Below are 15712 nucleotides of genomic sequence, written 5' to 3' on the forward strand. Positions count from 1 at the left end.
CTTTTTGCTACTCACCTGTTGTCATTTCTGTTTTCTCAAATAGTGACTTCTGGTAAGTCAGCTTTAATTTCCCATGGCTGAAGAAGAGTAATAAATGTTCTGATTCTTGGTACAGCTGTGTGTAAAACAAAAATCCGTCCCGGTTCCAGGTGCGAACTTGGAAGCGAATTGAGAAGCCATCTGCCTGAGACTCGATGGGTAATAACAGATAGCTGCTAGTGGAGCTGGTGAAAGTCACAGGTGTAATCTGTGGGTCCGTGCAGGAAAATGTGACATTACCCTGCAGAAATAAAAAAAATAAACAAAAAAAAATAATGAAGTTAATAGTAGTCTTATTTATTCTCATTTCTAGGTTATTCATATCTTTTTAGTAACATTGTCCTACACCTACAACCCTGAGAAAGGAAAAGCATGTTTACGCTGAAGACACATTAACTAATGAATGGTGCCCACTATCTACCTCTCTTGAACTTCTCATAATTAACATTTGAGATATTGTTACCAATCTGCTGCATTTACCCAGATCCTATCAACTGTAGGCAACTGTAAGTTTTTCATAAGTGATATTTTCTAGTGTAGTTCTATGCTTCTTCTGCTCTACCTTAGATTGTACTCTCATTTTCCTTGTAATATTACACTTTTTTTCTGTGACCCATTGAAGTGTATTACGTAAGTAACCATTTTTGAAAGACACCTAAGGTAAGCACATCTGACAAATAAAGAATAATCATTCATTCTAAACCCACGTTAGTCAGTTCAGGGTCAAGGCTGGCTGGAGCCTTTAAAGGTAGCCTAATGCACAAGGTAGAAAGCAACCCTGCAGGTTATGCAGATCCATCATGTGGCACATATTAACCACTGCACCACCCAGGAAAAATGGCAATGATTAACAATATTCTGGTAATCAAAGTGTAATTTTTATCATTCTTGTATTAAAAAGTGCCACTGTACATTTCCCCCCTGAAATATTTAAAATAAAAATAACGCTTTAATAGACACTAAATGCACATCATGAAAATTAATAAAAATAGGAATTTCTTATTTATGACAGTCACCTTTGGTACATGTTTTTATATGTTTGGTACAATGACGCTATATGGTCTTAATTCATAAAAGGATTCTTAATAATACAGATCTAAACATTCCTCTTAAACAAGCAAAACATTTGCAGTGTTAATGCATATATTCAAATATGTACAAAAAGAGCATTTTTCTATTCTTTTTGTAACTCAGCATTATAATATTCAGCAAAAAATGACTGCAATGCACTGTACCATATTACCAGCACTCTATTTTTAGCACAAGGGTTTTTTTCAATATTTAAGGCATAGGCTCTAAAAACTCTGGTTCATTATTTCTGATCAGTATTTTATTTATATTGCTAATTCTGAGTAGATCAAGCATGAAAGGATCAGAGATTGTATGAGGTGTTTGGTAGAACTGTTCGTGGTGGCCATGGGATAATTTATTTCAGTCATATTCTTCTAGCGTATCCCTTATTGAACAATCATTTACCTAAAATAGACAACTGATACTTACTGCATTTACAATTGGACCATACTGTGCATCAATTTGGATGTGCATACCTAATAATAATAATAATAATAATAATAATAATAATAATAATAAATTTTATTTATGAAGCACCTTTCAAAGGGCCACAACTCTACATTACAAAATTAACTACAACATCCATACATAAAATGAAATCCAGACATTAGGTCATATATTGATAAATATCTAACACATGACTTTTCTTAGATGCACATTGTAGGGATGTCTTCACTCTAAAATGTAATTAGCAACCCTCAAAAACGTCTTAATGAAGAGTGTTCTTGGCAATACTGTCAGAAAACAAGAATGTGACAGAATAAGACAAGTATTTCAATACCTTTCAGAAAAGTTTTAGAGCTGTTACATAGTTTAAGAATTCAAGAGAAGCTCTAAATAATTTAAAATGTTCTCATTACATCTGGGATATGAGGCTCTAAGCCTACTTTCCGCATTACAACTTGAGTAGCACGCAGTGGGACTGCATAATTTGACACACAAAGAGTTGAGACAACTAGGCACTGCATAACTTTGCAGAGAAGCATTTTAGTTAAATAACGTGAGTGATAACACCTTGAATAAATTATTCTGTTTTTTTAACCTCACTTTTGCATGACTTGGATTCCTTCCCATTGTTTGTAACTACTAGAATCATTATGGGTGCTGAAATTGTTCACCTCAGTCACATGGCAGATAGATTTTAATGTCCCTAATCACATCTTAGTTAATAATTGTCCAATATTTTTAAACAAATGGGACTTAAACTAAGAACCTCCATATTTACATTAGATAGATAGATAGATAGATAGATAGATAGATAGATAGATAGATAGATAGATAGATAGATAGATAGATAGATAGATAGATAGATAGATAGATAGATAGATAGATTCGCATACTCCAGCAGCAGCATACTGATATGTCAGTGGCCTCCACCTGTTAAACCATTCCTGTTTTTGGGGTTGTCTCATTGTTGCCCCTCTAGTACACCTGTTGTTAATTTCATTAACAGCAAAGCAGCTGAAACTGATTAACAACTAATAAAATAATAATAATAATTTAGATAAAAAAATTAGTTGTGCTTATATGAAAATACTAATTAAAAAGGTTTCACTAAGGCAATATTACAGAATTAATTTTTACTATTGTTTTTTCAGTTTTGGAATAATTTGGACAATTTGATTTTTCTTGATTTTTTTAACAATGCCATTATTTCCTTTGTATTTCTAACCTCACCACGTGATCGTGAACCCAGAAAAAAAATCCTGCACTCCTCTGACAATTCTTTTGTTCAGTCCTTTTGGTTTTCATCTCCCAATCCTTCTATTAAAGCTCACAAATATCCTTATGCTCTTTTTATTTGCCCGTAGCATACCAACGGATCTTGAGTGAGGCCAGGATGATTCAATTTTGTCATGGAGATGACTCATCTTAAAGAAGAATCTAAGCATATTTTTGGGCCTTAATAGAAAAACCAGTTGATGAAAACCGAAAGGACTAAAAAAAGAAACATCAAAGAGGAGTCAGGTCTTTTCCAGGAACATCATAGCTACCTAAATGTCTTAAAATGGAATGGCAAAAGAGGTGTAAGAAGATGAGAGCAAAGGGAAGACCAATACCTAAAGGAAAACTACAAATAGTCTTAGAAGCTAACTTTTCCAGAAAACATTTTAAAAAGAGTTGTATCCACCAAGGGACAAAGAATCAGTCAATTGCCACCATACTTATGCTAGAAGGGTACTGACTAGGCTGTTGGCCTTCCTCTCTTTCTCATGGGTGGGGGTTGATTTGAATTTAGTTTTAAGTTTTGACTTGATTGTATGGAATGTTATATATTTTTAATAAATTCAATAAACAATAAAAAAAAACAGAAGGGTACTGACATTACTGGCAGCTGTGATCACAATCATATGGTAAGGTCGTAAATGCAAAGAAAATAGCAATACAGTAATCCCTCCTCCATCGCGGGGGTTGCGTTCCAGAGCCACCCGCGAAATAAAAAAATCCGTGAAGTAGAAACCATATGTTTATATGGTTATTTTTATATTGTCATGCTTGGGTCACAGATTTGCGCAGAAACACAGAAGGTTGTAGAGAGACAGGAACGTTATTCAAACACTGCAAACAAACATTTGTCTCTTTTTCAAAAGTTTAAACTGTGCTCCATGACAAGACAGAGATGACAGTTCTGTCTCACAATTAAAAGAATGCAAACATATCTTCCTCTTCAAAGGAGTGCGTGTCAGGAGCACAGAATGTCACATAGATAGAGAAAACAATCTCTAGCAAACAAATCAATAGGGCTATTTGGCTTTTAAGTATGCGAAGCACCGCAGCACAAAGCTGTTGAAGGCGGCAGCTCACACCCCCTCTGTCAGGAGCAGGGAGAGAGAGAGATAGAGAGAGACAGAGTTTGTTTTTCCGTCAAAAATCAATACGTGCCCTTCGAGCTTTTAAGTATGCGAAGCACCGTGCAGCATGTCGTTTCAGGAAGCAGCTGCACAAAAGATAGCAACGTGAAGATAATCTTTCAGCATTTTTAGACGAGCGTCCGTATCGTCTAGGTGTGCGAACAGCCCCCCTGCTCAATCCCCATACGTCAGGATCAGAGAAAGTCAGCGCAAGAGAGAGAGAAAAGTAAGCAATCTAGCTTCTCAGCCATCTGCCAATAGCGTCCCTTGTATGAAATCAACTGGGCAAACCAACTGAGGAAGCATGTATCAGAAATTAAAAGACCCATTGTCCGCAGAAATCCGCGAACCAGCAAAAAATCCGCGATATATATTTAAATATGCTTACATATAAAATCCGCGATGGAGTGACGCCGCGAAAGGCGAAGCGCGATATAGCGAGGGATCACTGTAAATAAAATGGTATGATGATTAAAAAAAGAGAGACAATAAAAAATGAAACACAATGTCTAAATGGATTGAAAGCCCAAATCCAATAGAAAAAAAATTCATTCCACATATTTAAAATAGGGAAACATAAACAAAATGAATCTATAACTACAAAAAAAAAATTAACCCACAAAACACGCCACCATGTGCTTCAGACCAGCATCAGGAAGAACAGTCTGTTTTCCCAAAAGATTATGCACTTGGAGGCTGTGTGTGTGATAGACTGCTGAAACTCTGCTCTGACTCCCTTTGAAGTGCATAGCAATCAAGATCATCTCCCGTTAGCCCCTGCACACTCCTGCTGACTGCTGAGAACTGAAGTCTTCTCAGTAGCACTTCCACAGGTTCAGCTGCTAATGTGCTTGTTTACTGAGCAACAATAAACAGCAACATCATACCCTGAGACTAATACTGATGATTTTACTTTTCTATTTTTATAACAAATACAAAATGGGAACAAGAAACAGCTAGTCTCACACTGTTCCCAACCAGAACACTATCAGTTTCACCATTTTAATTATCATCATCACTAAGATGATACACTAAACAAGCAAACACTAATGTCTGTGCGGAGCTCGAATTTATTAATTCCCTCGGAGGATCTGGCTACAACCCATTAACAGAATATTTTAATATGAAAGCTTGCAGCATCACGTGGGAAGGACATCCCTTACAAAGATGTTCCTGTCTTTCCTTAAACTGGTTCTTCACCATGCCAGAGAAGTGGGCTTTTCTCTGAAAAACTCCGTAGATCAGGTTACAGATCAGGCATGATACAGCCATGGATTAGTAGAAGGCTAGAAGATAAGACTGCATTCTTCTGACTGTTCTACTAACCTAAGTGGTCACTGTGAGCTAATGAGCTGACTATTTGGGCTTGTACTTATAATGTTATAATGTTGAACCTTCTGGTCTAGATATTGAATTTGCCAAGGAATATTTCTTTTCTCCTCACTTATTTCATTTTGAATTTAAAAATAACCTCAAAACATAACAACTGAATGTCTCTCACTCAGAGGTGTTGTTAAGCAACACATAGTCCATTCTAGTTAAACCTTTAAAGGTTGAAGTGTGTTTTCTACAGTGAGCTAGATCAGAGAAAATGGCTAAGTGACTAAGAAGAATGAGATGGTGAGAAGCTTTCAATAACTATGTAGGGATCAAGAACATCAATACATGTTATAAAGAACACAAGCCTGGTGTCACTGTTGTCAAAGCAGGTCAACACCCAACCTAAGAATTCACCTTCTGGAGGAGGTTTATTGCTACTTGAGGCCAGAAAAAATACAATTCCCTGGGTGAGTGATGATGTTGTGTCTAAAGCTCATTGGAAGGAGAAGTAAGCCATGATCAAGGTTGAGAAAAATACAGAAAAAAGGGGGTGAAAGGTGGCAAGTGGGTCAGTCACTTCACTGGACAAAATGGCAACTACTTTAAAACGCAGACCATGTTTTCAATTGTATTTGATTTAAGTTATACTTTGAATTCTCTATATGGGTGACCCACCTTTGACATGCTTAAAGCAAATTAAATGAACAGTGTTTTGAAATATTTACCATGATTTCTACAGTAGTGAAGCTCCAGGAGGGCACTTTCAATCTATAAGTTCACTTACAGACATATGCTTAAATGTAACTTGTTTTTTTATACCACCGCAGATTTGTTTTAAACTTAGTAACTTAGCAACAGCACAAAGATGTCTACATATGCATACCTTAATGTGTCAGAATTACAGAAGAGATGTCTGGCATACTAAAGTATCATTGGACACACACAAGCCTACAGATACAGGATATAATTGTAGAGTTACCTTAAATGAGGAAAAAAATCTAAGGAAAATTTTAGATTTTAAGCTAGAATTCATTTAAGCTACATTAGATTTTTTTATTACTGCAGTTTTCATCTGAAAACCTTCTGTTTATTTAACATTAGCAAAAGTGGAATAAACAATACAGTTTTATATTTTTTTGTGTAACAAATTGCTGTCTGTCTCATCTAAGAAAAATAATTTAACCTTGTATACATTACCTTCTCTTTCCACAAAGAAAAAGAAACTGTGCTTTTGACCATATAAGAGTAGAGGTGTTATATTAAAAATAATGCTGGAAATATGGAGAATAGCTGAGAGGCCCATAACAATGTCAAATTTGCTTAAAAAAAACAAGTGATGCTCTGTGATACACTGTCTAAATACAACTTTGACGGACAAAATTTTGCACCAAATGTCAACCAAAAGGTTGGCCTTATGTGCAGTTCAGAAACCAATGGATAAATATATACTACTTACCTTTAAAAATCTTTGCAAGCACTATGTCTTTGTTCTCTCTACTGTATATGCTCACTGTGGCCATAACAAAGTCTAGAGTGATCCATTTTACTCCATAGGGCAATTTGGTCATGGATGTTAGGAGAGGAGGAATTGTCTGTTTTGAAGTTAGACAAGGGCGCTATTAGTCCAAACCTGTCTAAGGTATATCAAGTGCACGAGCAAGGGAGAGACCTACATAAAAGCCACACATTCATCTTGCTAAGGACAGTGGTTAACCACCCAGCAAGTATAACTTTGCTTGCAATTGAGGACATTGTATGTAAAAACCTTCACACCATTCCCAACCAGAAGCTGTGAACAAGGTTATAAAGAAAAAGGGCTCCTGAACAAAAGGAAAAAAGTGCACTTAATTTACTTTCACATTATCTGGAGAAAGAAAACACAGATGAAATGAAGCATCGCGTACACTAAACCATAAGTACACCTACTTTGATTCTGAGAACTATTAATTAGAACATCGTGTTAGGATAAAGCAAGATAATGAACTATGGTATTGGCATCTTTAAAACTGAAAAGTAATAACCGTTGTGAAAGATAAATTTTTAGCTGTTACAGGTTTCTCTCCCTAAATCCAGTAGGACATTCAGAACAGCATGTGGAAGTGTAGACAAGCTGTGAACAAATCAATGCCGCCTTCACAGTGTTGGCACTAGGAACTTTATAATTAGGTAAAGAAGTTATCTATCAAGAGCACATGAATCAAAGATCAGAATTCATAAATTATGTGCATTTTCTATAGCAACACTATTGTAAGTATATGTTTAGTGTTGTTTGTTACTGTCTTTTGTCTCATATCTATATTTTATTATCTTTGTGTTATGACTAAACTGTATTATTTGGTTTATTGCAGCAAATGTGTTTGGGTTATTTGTTAAAAAATATTCTATCACCATATCCAGACCACAACAGAAAAAATGAAAGTTATTTAATATAGACTTTCGCTGAATTACGAATTTCATTCATAAATGTACAAATCTCTTTTTTTCTATTTCTGGGGTCCTGGCTGGAAGGAGAAATACAGATATTAGGATCCTCCATACACTATATTAATTTGGCATCCCTGGGTGGGCATTTTTACTATTTTTTTTTATTAATTACTGGAATTGCCAAAGGCAACACTAATAATCTGTAAATTATTCTCACACCATTCACAATTTGCAGTACAGGAAGTAAAATAGCAGTTCCTCTGTAAGAGTGTCTGGGCATAACTTATAGGTGCTATAGGTAGATTTAAAAAAAAACATTTGTGAAGTTCAAGCTGAATGTATAAAAGCTTGGCAAAAAGAGAACCCCCCACTCCCTATAGTCAGTGTAGACTTCTGGATCCACTTGGTAATGGACACAACTACAGTGTCAAAAGGTTGCTGAAAGAAGATGTGAGGAGTGTTTCAGGAGGTGAACTGAACCCATAATGGATTAAATGTACTCCTGATAAATACAGTAATTCAGTATTGGTACTGTAGTTATTAACTACATTCTTTCTTAATTGTAAGAAAGTGGTGAGAAATCCTAAGACATATATGCTGAATGACTAGCTGACAAAAAAATTCTGCTGAGTGGGTAATGTATTCAGGCTTCTTTTCATTTTAGTGGAAAATCTGAGGTTCAGATTCAATGCTAGTTAATAAAATTCAAAAAAATTTGGTGGTCTCCAGATATCTTATGCAGCTACTGACTCCAAATCATTCGACTCACTCACTAAATCACTAGCATGTCTAGAGTCTAGAGGTGAGCCGGGGAAAGTAATCAATGACAAGTTATTGTGTGGCCTAGAGGGATGGAAGATATTTATAGGTGTAAAGTTGATTAACTGATGCACGACTAGACAAGGCTTGCAGAGCTTAACAGACATTTGACCTGTTTCAGAAGGCAGAGAAAGCTATTCGTTTTTTTATCTGTTTTCTTTTCTGAGGGAGCTGACGTGGCACAGTGATTAAAACTCCTGCTTCAGGAAATTGAATTCAGAGTCCAGCCAAATTACTGTCTGGTTGGCACAGGCATGTTCTCTTGATGTCTGCATGGGGTTTTCTCCCTGTACTCAGGTTTTCCTTCCCATCTTGAAGTCTTATTGGAAATTTTAAATTATTATGGTGGGTGTGATTTCATGAATATGCCCTGCCATGACAACACTGAAAACTGTGAATTCAGCAAATGTGCCTAATTTATGCACATATTGGTTAACATTGCAATAAAATAAACCTGTACACTAAGACAGACTAATGTTTTGAAGATTGCCACAGCTTTGTCCCACTTTAGTTGTGTGTGTGGTTTTGCAATTTCTAAATTTTCGGCTAATTTCTACACCAAAATCATGGACTGTTTACTTGGTTATACTCTTATACTGCCTAATTTCCAAAGGCTCCTTCCATGTGACACCATGCACTCTTGTCAGCTTCATACACTGCCTGACTGCTTGCTACCTGTTCCACCTCACACCTTTGTTTTTGGGTTGAGTGTAACACCATCTGCGCTCACTTTCCCCAACTGATCCAAGTCAGGATCCTTTTGGAGGCTCACTGGCAGCCATATATCCAGGACAATTGATGTTAGTAGTGCATGCAGTTAAGTGCTGCCTAATTTGGCTCCCTCTTTCCTCACTCTGCACCAGAATAAACCAGGTACCATGCTTTTTCACATGGAGGAAAGGGTTGAGATGAGACGTGTTAATGGTGTGAATGTTACTTATGACAGACAAGGTTTTTTTTTTTTGCACAAGATCAATTTTATGTGAAATATTCTGCTCAATACTTCTTATGAGCATATCTGCCACTGTATAGTAGGTTTACCTCTGTTGACTGGCATACTTAACTTACTCCATTTTACTTGTTAGAAAAAAATAATATAAAGTGCTTGAATACAAAATAATTTACCATAGGTCATCTATTGGTAGTAAAATATATAAGAGTACTATGCAAATGTTAGTATTATTCAGTTCAATTGAGTACTTTCTGTTATCAGATTCTTTAAAGGTAACCCACACACACTTTATGCCGAAGTTCAATATACAGTGGCATGAACAGCTAAAAATTATAATATTTTGCAAATGCTTTTAAACAATGTAAATATTTTTCAAAATATTTCTGCTGATCCTTATACTGTATTAGTAAGGCTTTTTGGAAATGATAAAGTGATTTTTACTGAATAAAAATGTTACATTTATATAGCACAGTTTCTCTGTTAAAACATGAAGGTTAAGCTGACCAACAAAAACTAAATTGGCCTTTTATGTGAGTGGTGACTGAAGTCTCATGTCAGATTTGTTTAAATCAAACTAATTCTGATGGAATAACCTCTGTTGTATCACACAACTGAAATATGTTTAAAGAATGAGTACATTGTGAAAGTATAATTGTGTATGGTTTCAGAAATTGGCTGAAAAAGAACTGACCACTAATGTTGAATGAGAATTTTTCCTTTCCTCTTCACTGTTGTCAGCTGGCCAAATCCCAAGTACACCGTGACACAGGAAGTGAAAATCCCTGTACACAATGCTTTGTTGTTATTTTTGTTATCTGTGTGTGCCCAAGATAATATTACTATCATGTAGCTGCATGTTTCTACAGGTCCCTTCAGGTGGACACGTGAGAGATTCTTTGAACAATATCCCGGTGTGAATGTTCCTGTGAAATTCACAATTTAGCAACTGCCGAAAAGTGGCATACAACTGGTTATGGGAAGAATGAATTAAAACCATGGAACCCTCCAGAGGTTGCTGCTGATATTACAGTTCATAGGGAAAGAAGTCCTTATATGTCGACTTGCCGATCATCACAGCAGATCAGCAAAGGTCATATTAGCATGAACATGGTATGGAATGCTAAACATTGCATCTATCCCAGTGGAGACCATATTCAGCTTTTAAAATAGTAACATTCTTTAAAGAATTTTATTTTTAAATTTAAATAAAATAATATAACAAATTTGCAAGTTTAATATGACATTTAGAAAAACCAGACACTGCTAGAAATTGCTTTTTAATGTTGGCAACAACATGTAATGTTATACAGTATATATGTGCACCCACGTGATACCAGTATAAACAACACTCAGGTAGAGAAGGTAGACAGTTTCAGATACCTTTGTGTCCAAATCACAGAGGATCTGAATTGGTCCATGCACCACCTCAGGGATTTCAGGTTGCCATTCCAGATACTAAAGAACTTCTATATATTCACCATCAAAAAGAATTCTGACAGGAAGTATCATTGCCTCATTTGGGAACAGCATGCAGCAAGACCGCAAGGCACTACAGAAAATGCTACAGTCAACTGAATGCATCACAAAGTGTGCAGTCACTAACTTCCTGAACATCTACACCAAGCAATGTCAAACCAGGTCAAAAAAATTATCTGTGACACCAGCCAAGATAACTTAGCGCTAAGCAGCCTTGCCGTGCACTACAGACCCGAGTTCGATTCCCCGCTGGGGAAGAAGTGTTTTTTTTTCTTTGTAACCTCAAACGGACATATCTATCCATCCATCCATCCTCTTCCACTTTTCCGAGGTCGGGTCGCGTGGGCAGCAGCTTGAGCAGAGATGCCCAGACTTCCCTCTCCCCGGCCACTTCTTCTAGCTCTTCCGGAAGAATCCCAAGGTGTTCCCAGGCCAGCCGGGAGACATAGTCCCTCCAGCGTGTCCTGGGTCTTCCCCGGGGCCTCCTCCCGGTTGGACGTGCCCAGAACACCTCACCAGGGAGGCATCTAGGAGGCATCCTGATCAGATGCCCGAGCCACCTCATCTGACTCCTCTCGATGCGGAGGAGCAGCGGTTCTACTTTGAACCCCTCCCGGATGACTGAGCTTCTCACCCTATCTTTAAGGGAGAGCCCAGACACCCTGTGGAGGAAACTCATTTCAGCCGCTTGTATTCGTGATCTCGTTCTTTCGGTCACTACCCATAGCTCATGACCATAGGTGAGGGTAGGAACATAGATTGACCGGTAAATTGAGAGCTTTGCCTTATGGCTCAGCTCCTTTTTCACCACGACAGACTGATGCAGAGCCCGCATCACTGCGGACGCCGCACCGATCCGCCTGTCAATCTCACGCTCCATTCTTCCCTCACTCGTGAACAAGACCCCGATATACTTGAACTCCTCCATTTGAGGCAGGATCTCGCTCCCAACCCTGAGAGGGCACTCCACCCTTTTCCGGCTCAAACGGACATAAAATTTATAAATTGGTATGCACTGTAAATCGTTAAGTTTAAAATGCCGATCGCGGTTATTTCTGTTGATTAATTCATACATTTTTACTTAGAGTCAGAACAGGAGCTTATTCAGCTTATTCAGCTTCTGATCTGACTCTAGCAGCGCCACAGTATAAATTCACACCCAATCTGATGCTGTTCGTTTTCAAATAATATTGTACTAGTGCGATTATGTTTTCTGATTGGTACTATTCGCGTCATCATAAAATGATTTCTTCAAAATGTCACATATATTTGTCTCTTTCTTTTTTTAAAATGTGCGTTGATCACCACCAGCATGTTGTAGCACACAGCAACTGGAACTGCATGTTCTTGCGCGCACTGAATAAGTGCACTGAATAAGACAGCGCTATATGCAATCATCAGATTCAAATGTTAACAGTTCACACACACGCAAGGATCGTCTTTCTTACATTTACAACGCGTGTACCTGTTACAATGTATTCACTTCTCTCTATGCTGTGGTTTCTATTACACACCTGAAAGAAAGACAATATATGTGAAAACATCATCGCACTAATGCAATATTATTTGAAAACGAACAGCATCAGATCGTTTGTGAATTTATGCTGGAACTGGAAATTCTCTGATGAGGAATCAGTTCTGTATGGTTGTGGGCGTGGGTGTGAGTGGTGGACATAACTGGGAATTACTGTGAATGTGTGTGGTGTTTTGAGATAATGAATAGAGCTGCGAATTACAGGTGCTTGCTCAGTGTAATAGAAACCATAGCACAGAGAGGTGTGTACACGGCAATAAGTACACATGTAAATGTAGGAAGGGCGCTCCTTGGGTGAGCTATAGCGCGCCTTTATGTGAAAACAGCACTGTGAGATGGGGAGTGTCTGATGATTGCATATAGTGCTGAAGTTAATACTATGCTTATGTATACTTTACTATGCTTTCCTCTGCATGTCCTGGAGTACAAAAGAAACAGCTTACAGCAACATGTGGGGATTGGCAAGATTGGGGGAAAAAAAACACGTGGTCGTATGTATCGTGATACACTGCAGAGCTATAGCGCATCTTTATGTGAAAACAGCAGTATCAAATGGGACAGGAAGAATGAAAAGTTAATAAAAAAAACAAAAACAAAGCTAACCTTTACAAATATCATAAATTACACCGGCTGTTACAGAGTGAAATCAAATGTATATTTTATTCTAAAATAGTAAAAATAAGAGCAGTTCACTTTTCAAAAGGGAGTCGTGCAGGATCGAACTCGTGCCCTGTTGATTGCCAGTCAGCAAATGATACTGTTGCGCCACAGCAGCAGTCGTTGCAAAAAAGTGTCAATGTCGCACACTAAGGCGGCTTTTTTTCTGCAGTTGTATTTTTGAATAAAAGCGCACTTGTTCCGTTATATTTGTAACTTTCGTGAAAGTGTTTCTTTGATATTTGGACTTCAGGCTTCATACATTATATAGTTTATGCCTACATTTTGTCATTTACTACTAGAATATGAAAAAAGTTTCTGTTTTAAAAATGTGTTTACACAGATTACTGTAGAAACGGAACACAAATGAAATGCGTGTGTTCCAAATAACGATTTATTATTTCCACTCTAAAACTCCACTTCACTCCCAGATAATCAATCAAGGCATGAGCTGGGAGAAATTCGTGCACGTTCTAAGTCAGTGGGGGGATGGAATAGCCAGCTACTTGCAGCTTGTACATTTAGATGACAAAAGACGATGGCGGAGAGGTGCGAAAGGATTTAAGAAGTGATTTAAGGTGGGACGGATCTACGAGTTTTTTCGTAGGCTCTGGTAATTCTAGTGTTAAACCTGCTTGTACCTGTTTTTAACACATGCATAGTCAAGCAACATTCTACAGCAGCATTCCTAATACTTTAGTCATATAATGTTGAAGAGATTGTTGCACTTTCTACCTAAACTAATTATCAAATAACAAGTTGTTTTAATGTAGAAAACAATAAAGTGTCTTTTAAACATTAAAAGAAGAAGTCTGCTCCTTCCCCCTACACTCATCATGTCAGAATGTTACTCGGAAACTCAAAGAACGAACAATAATCTGTGCTTTGCTTATGCGTTCTCTCTTTGTTCAAGTTATTTTCACGTAAGTAATTTGATTTAGGCCCATATCTCGAAGATTTTCCTTAATTAATAATTCTTAGTTAATCTACATTAAATCAATATGAATATATGAATGAACATGTTTATCTATTATTGCTAGAATATGATTTGCCACCCATACCCCTGCATTGAAAAAGGGAATCCAGAAAACTGAAGATTGGATACATGCAGCTGAGTCCCATCACTCACAATTTCCTTCCTATTTCACCCTAATTATAGATTTGTATGGTGCAGATTCCTTTGACTACTGGTGTGAAGCAGCCCATCATGAATTTAATCTTGTATGCAATTCTTATTTATTTTAACCCTTAATATAAAACTTAAACAAACCTGCTGGGCCTTTTTTATCAATGCTTGTGAAGATTTTAAATATTTCAAACAAATTTTCTTTTTTGTGCATTTTAGCGGCTTAGCATCCTCAGCCCACTCAAGAGGAACTGTGATATGAGGTCCTTGGCACGGAACAGGTTTTAAGTAAATAATCGTGTCCAGAGAGAGTGCAGGTTCAGAACAGTTGCTGATGTGCACATTACGGTGCTACTCCAGGGTTGATTGCAGTGCTTGGCTGATCACGCACTCACGTGAAAATGCGATCAGATCAGTCAGGTGCCTCATTTACACCTGAGTGGGCTGAAGGTTACATCTGCACCCAATCAAGCTATATATAGGAGCCTGCATGGCAGAGGGAATGGGATAAAATAAAGGAGAAATAGAAAAAGAATAGAACCAAAAGGAAGGAATTGGAGGTTAAAGCGAAAGAAAGAATGAGAGAGCAAAGGGCAGAATTGGGAAAGGATATGATACAAAGGAATGGAGGCAGGTGGTTGGGAACAAGCCTCAGGGAGTGGAGCCTGGAGCTGAAGAAAGGGCACATGTATTGAGTGATATCAGGGAGTAGGAGCAGCCCGTTATGTGGTGTTTCCCACAGACACCAAAGAACTGGAGATTGGAGACATGTTATGTGCCTGGGTGTGGCGCCCCAAGAATGCCGAAGGACAGGCAATGGAGACCTGAGCCAGCCATTTAGTGTTGACTGCACCTGTTGAAAGGACATCTCCTCTGGCTACAGGATCCTGTATGGAGTAGGCAGAGGAAACGTTGTGTTGGGTGTACAGTAATCTCTCCTCGATCGCAGGGGTTGCATTCCAGAACCCCCCGCGAAAGGTGAAAATCCGTGAAGTACAAACCATATGTTTATATGGTTATTTTTATATTGTCATGCTTGGGTCAAAGATTTGCACAGAAACACAATAGGCTGTAGAGAGACAGGAACTTTATTCAAACACTGCAAACAAACATTTGTCTCTTTTTCAAAAGTTTAAACTGTGCTCCATGACAAGACAAAGATGATAGTTCCGTCTCACAATTAAAAGAATGCAAACATATCTTCCTCTTCAAAGGAGTGCGCGTCAGGAGCAGAGAATATCAGAGAGAGAGAGATAGAAAAAAGCAAACAATCAAAAATCAATAGGGCTGTTTGGCTTTTAAGTATGCGAAGCACAGTGCGGGAAGCATGTCGCTTGACAAAGCAGCTGCACGGAAGGGAGCAATGTAAAGATAATCTTTCAGCATTTTTAGACGAGCGTCCGTATCGTCTAGGGGTGCGAACAGCCCCCCTACTCACACCC

At 37.8% G+C, this 15712-nt stretch overlaps 1 protein-coding gene across 1 annotated transcript in view; it reads right to left on the minus strand.

Moving 5' to 3' along the window:
• The window catches only part of LOC114655924 (contactin-associated protein-like 5), a 557429-nt gene that overhangs the window by 146838 nt on the left and 394879 nt on the right, over positions 1–15712 (minus strand). The window contains exon 8 of the mRNA XM_028807237.2: positions 16–280. Within this exon, the coding sequence (XP_028663070.2) occupies positions 16–280 (265 nt within the window). The remainder of the gene's footprint in view (positions 1–15; positions 281–15712) is intronic.

Source organism: Erpetoichthys calabaricus, chromosome 8, assembly GCF_900747795.2.
Source record: "Erpetoichthys calabaricus chromosome 8, fErpCal1.3, whole genome shotgun sequence".
Lineage (NCBI taxonomy): Eukaryota > Metazoa > Chordata > Cladistia > Polypteriformes > Polypteridae > Erpetoichthys > Erpetoichthys calabaricus.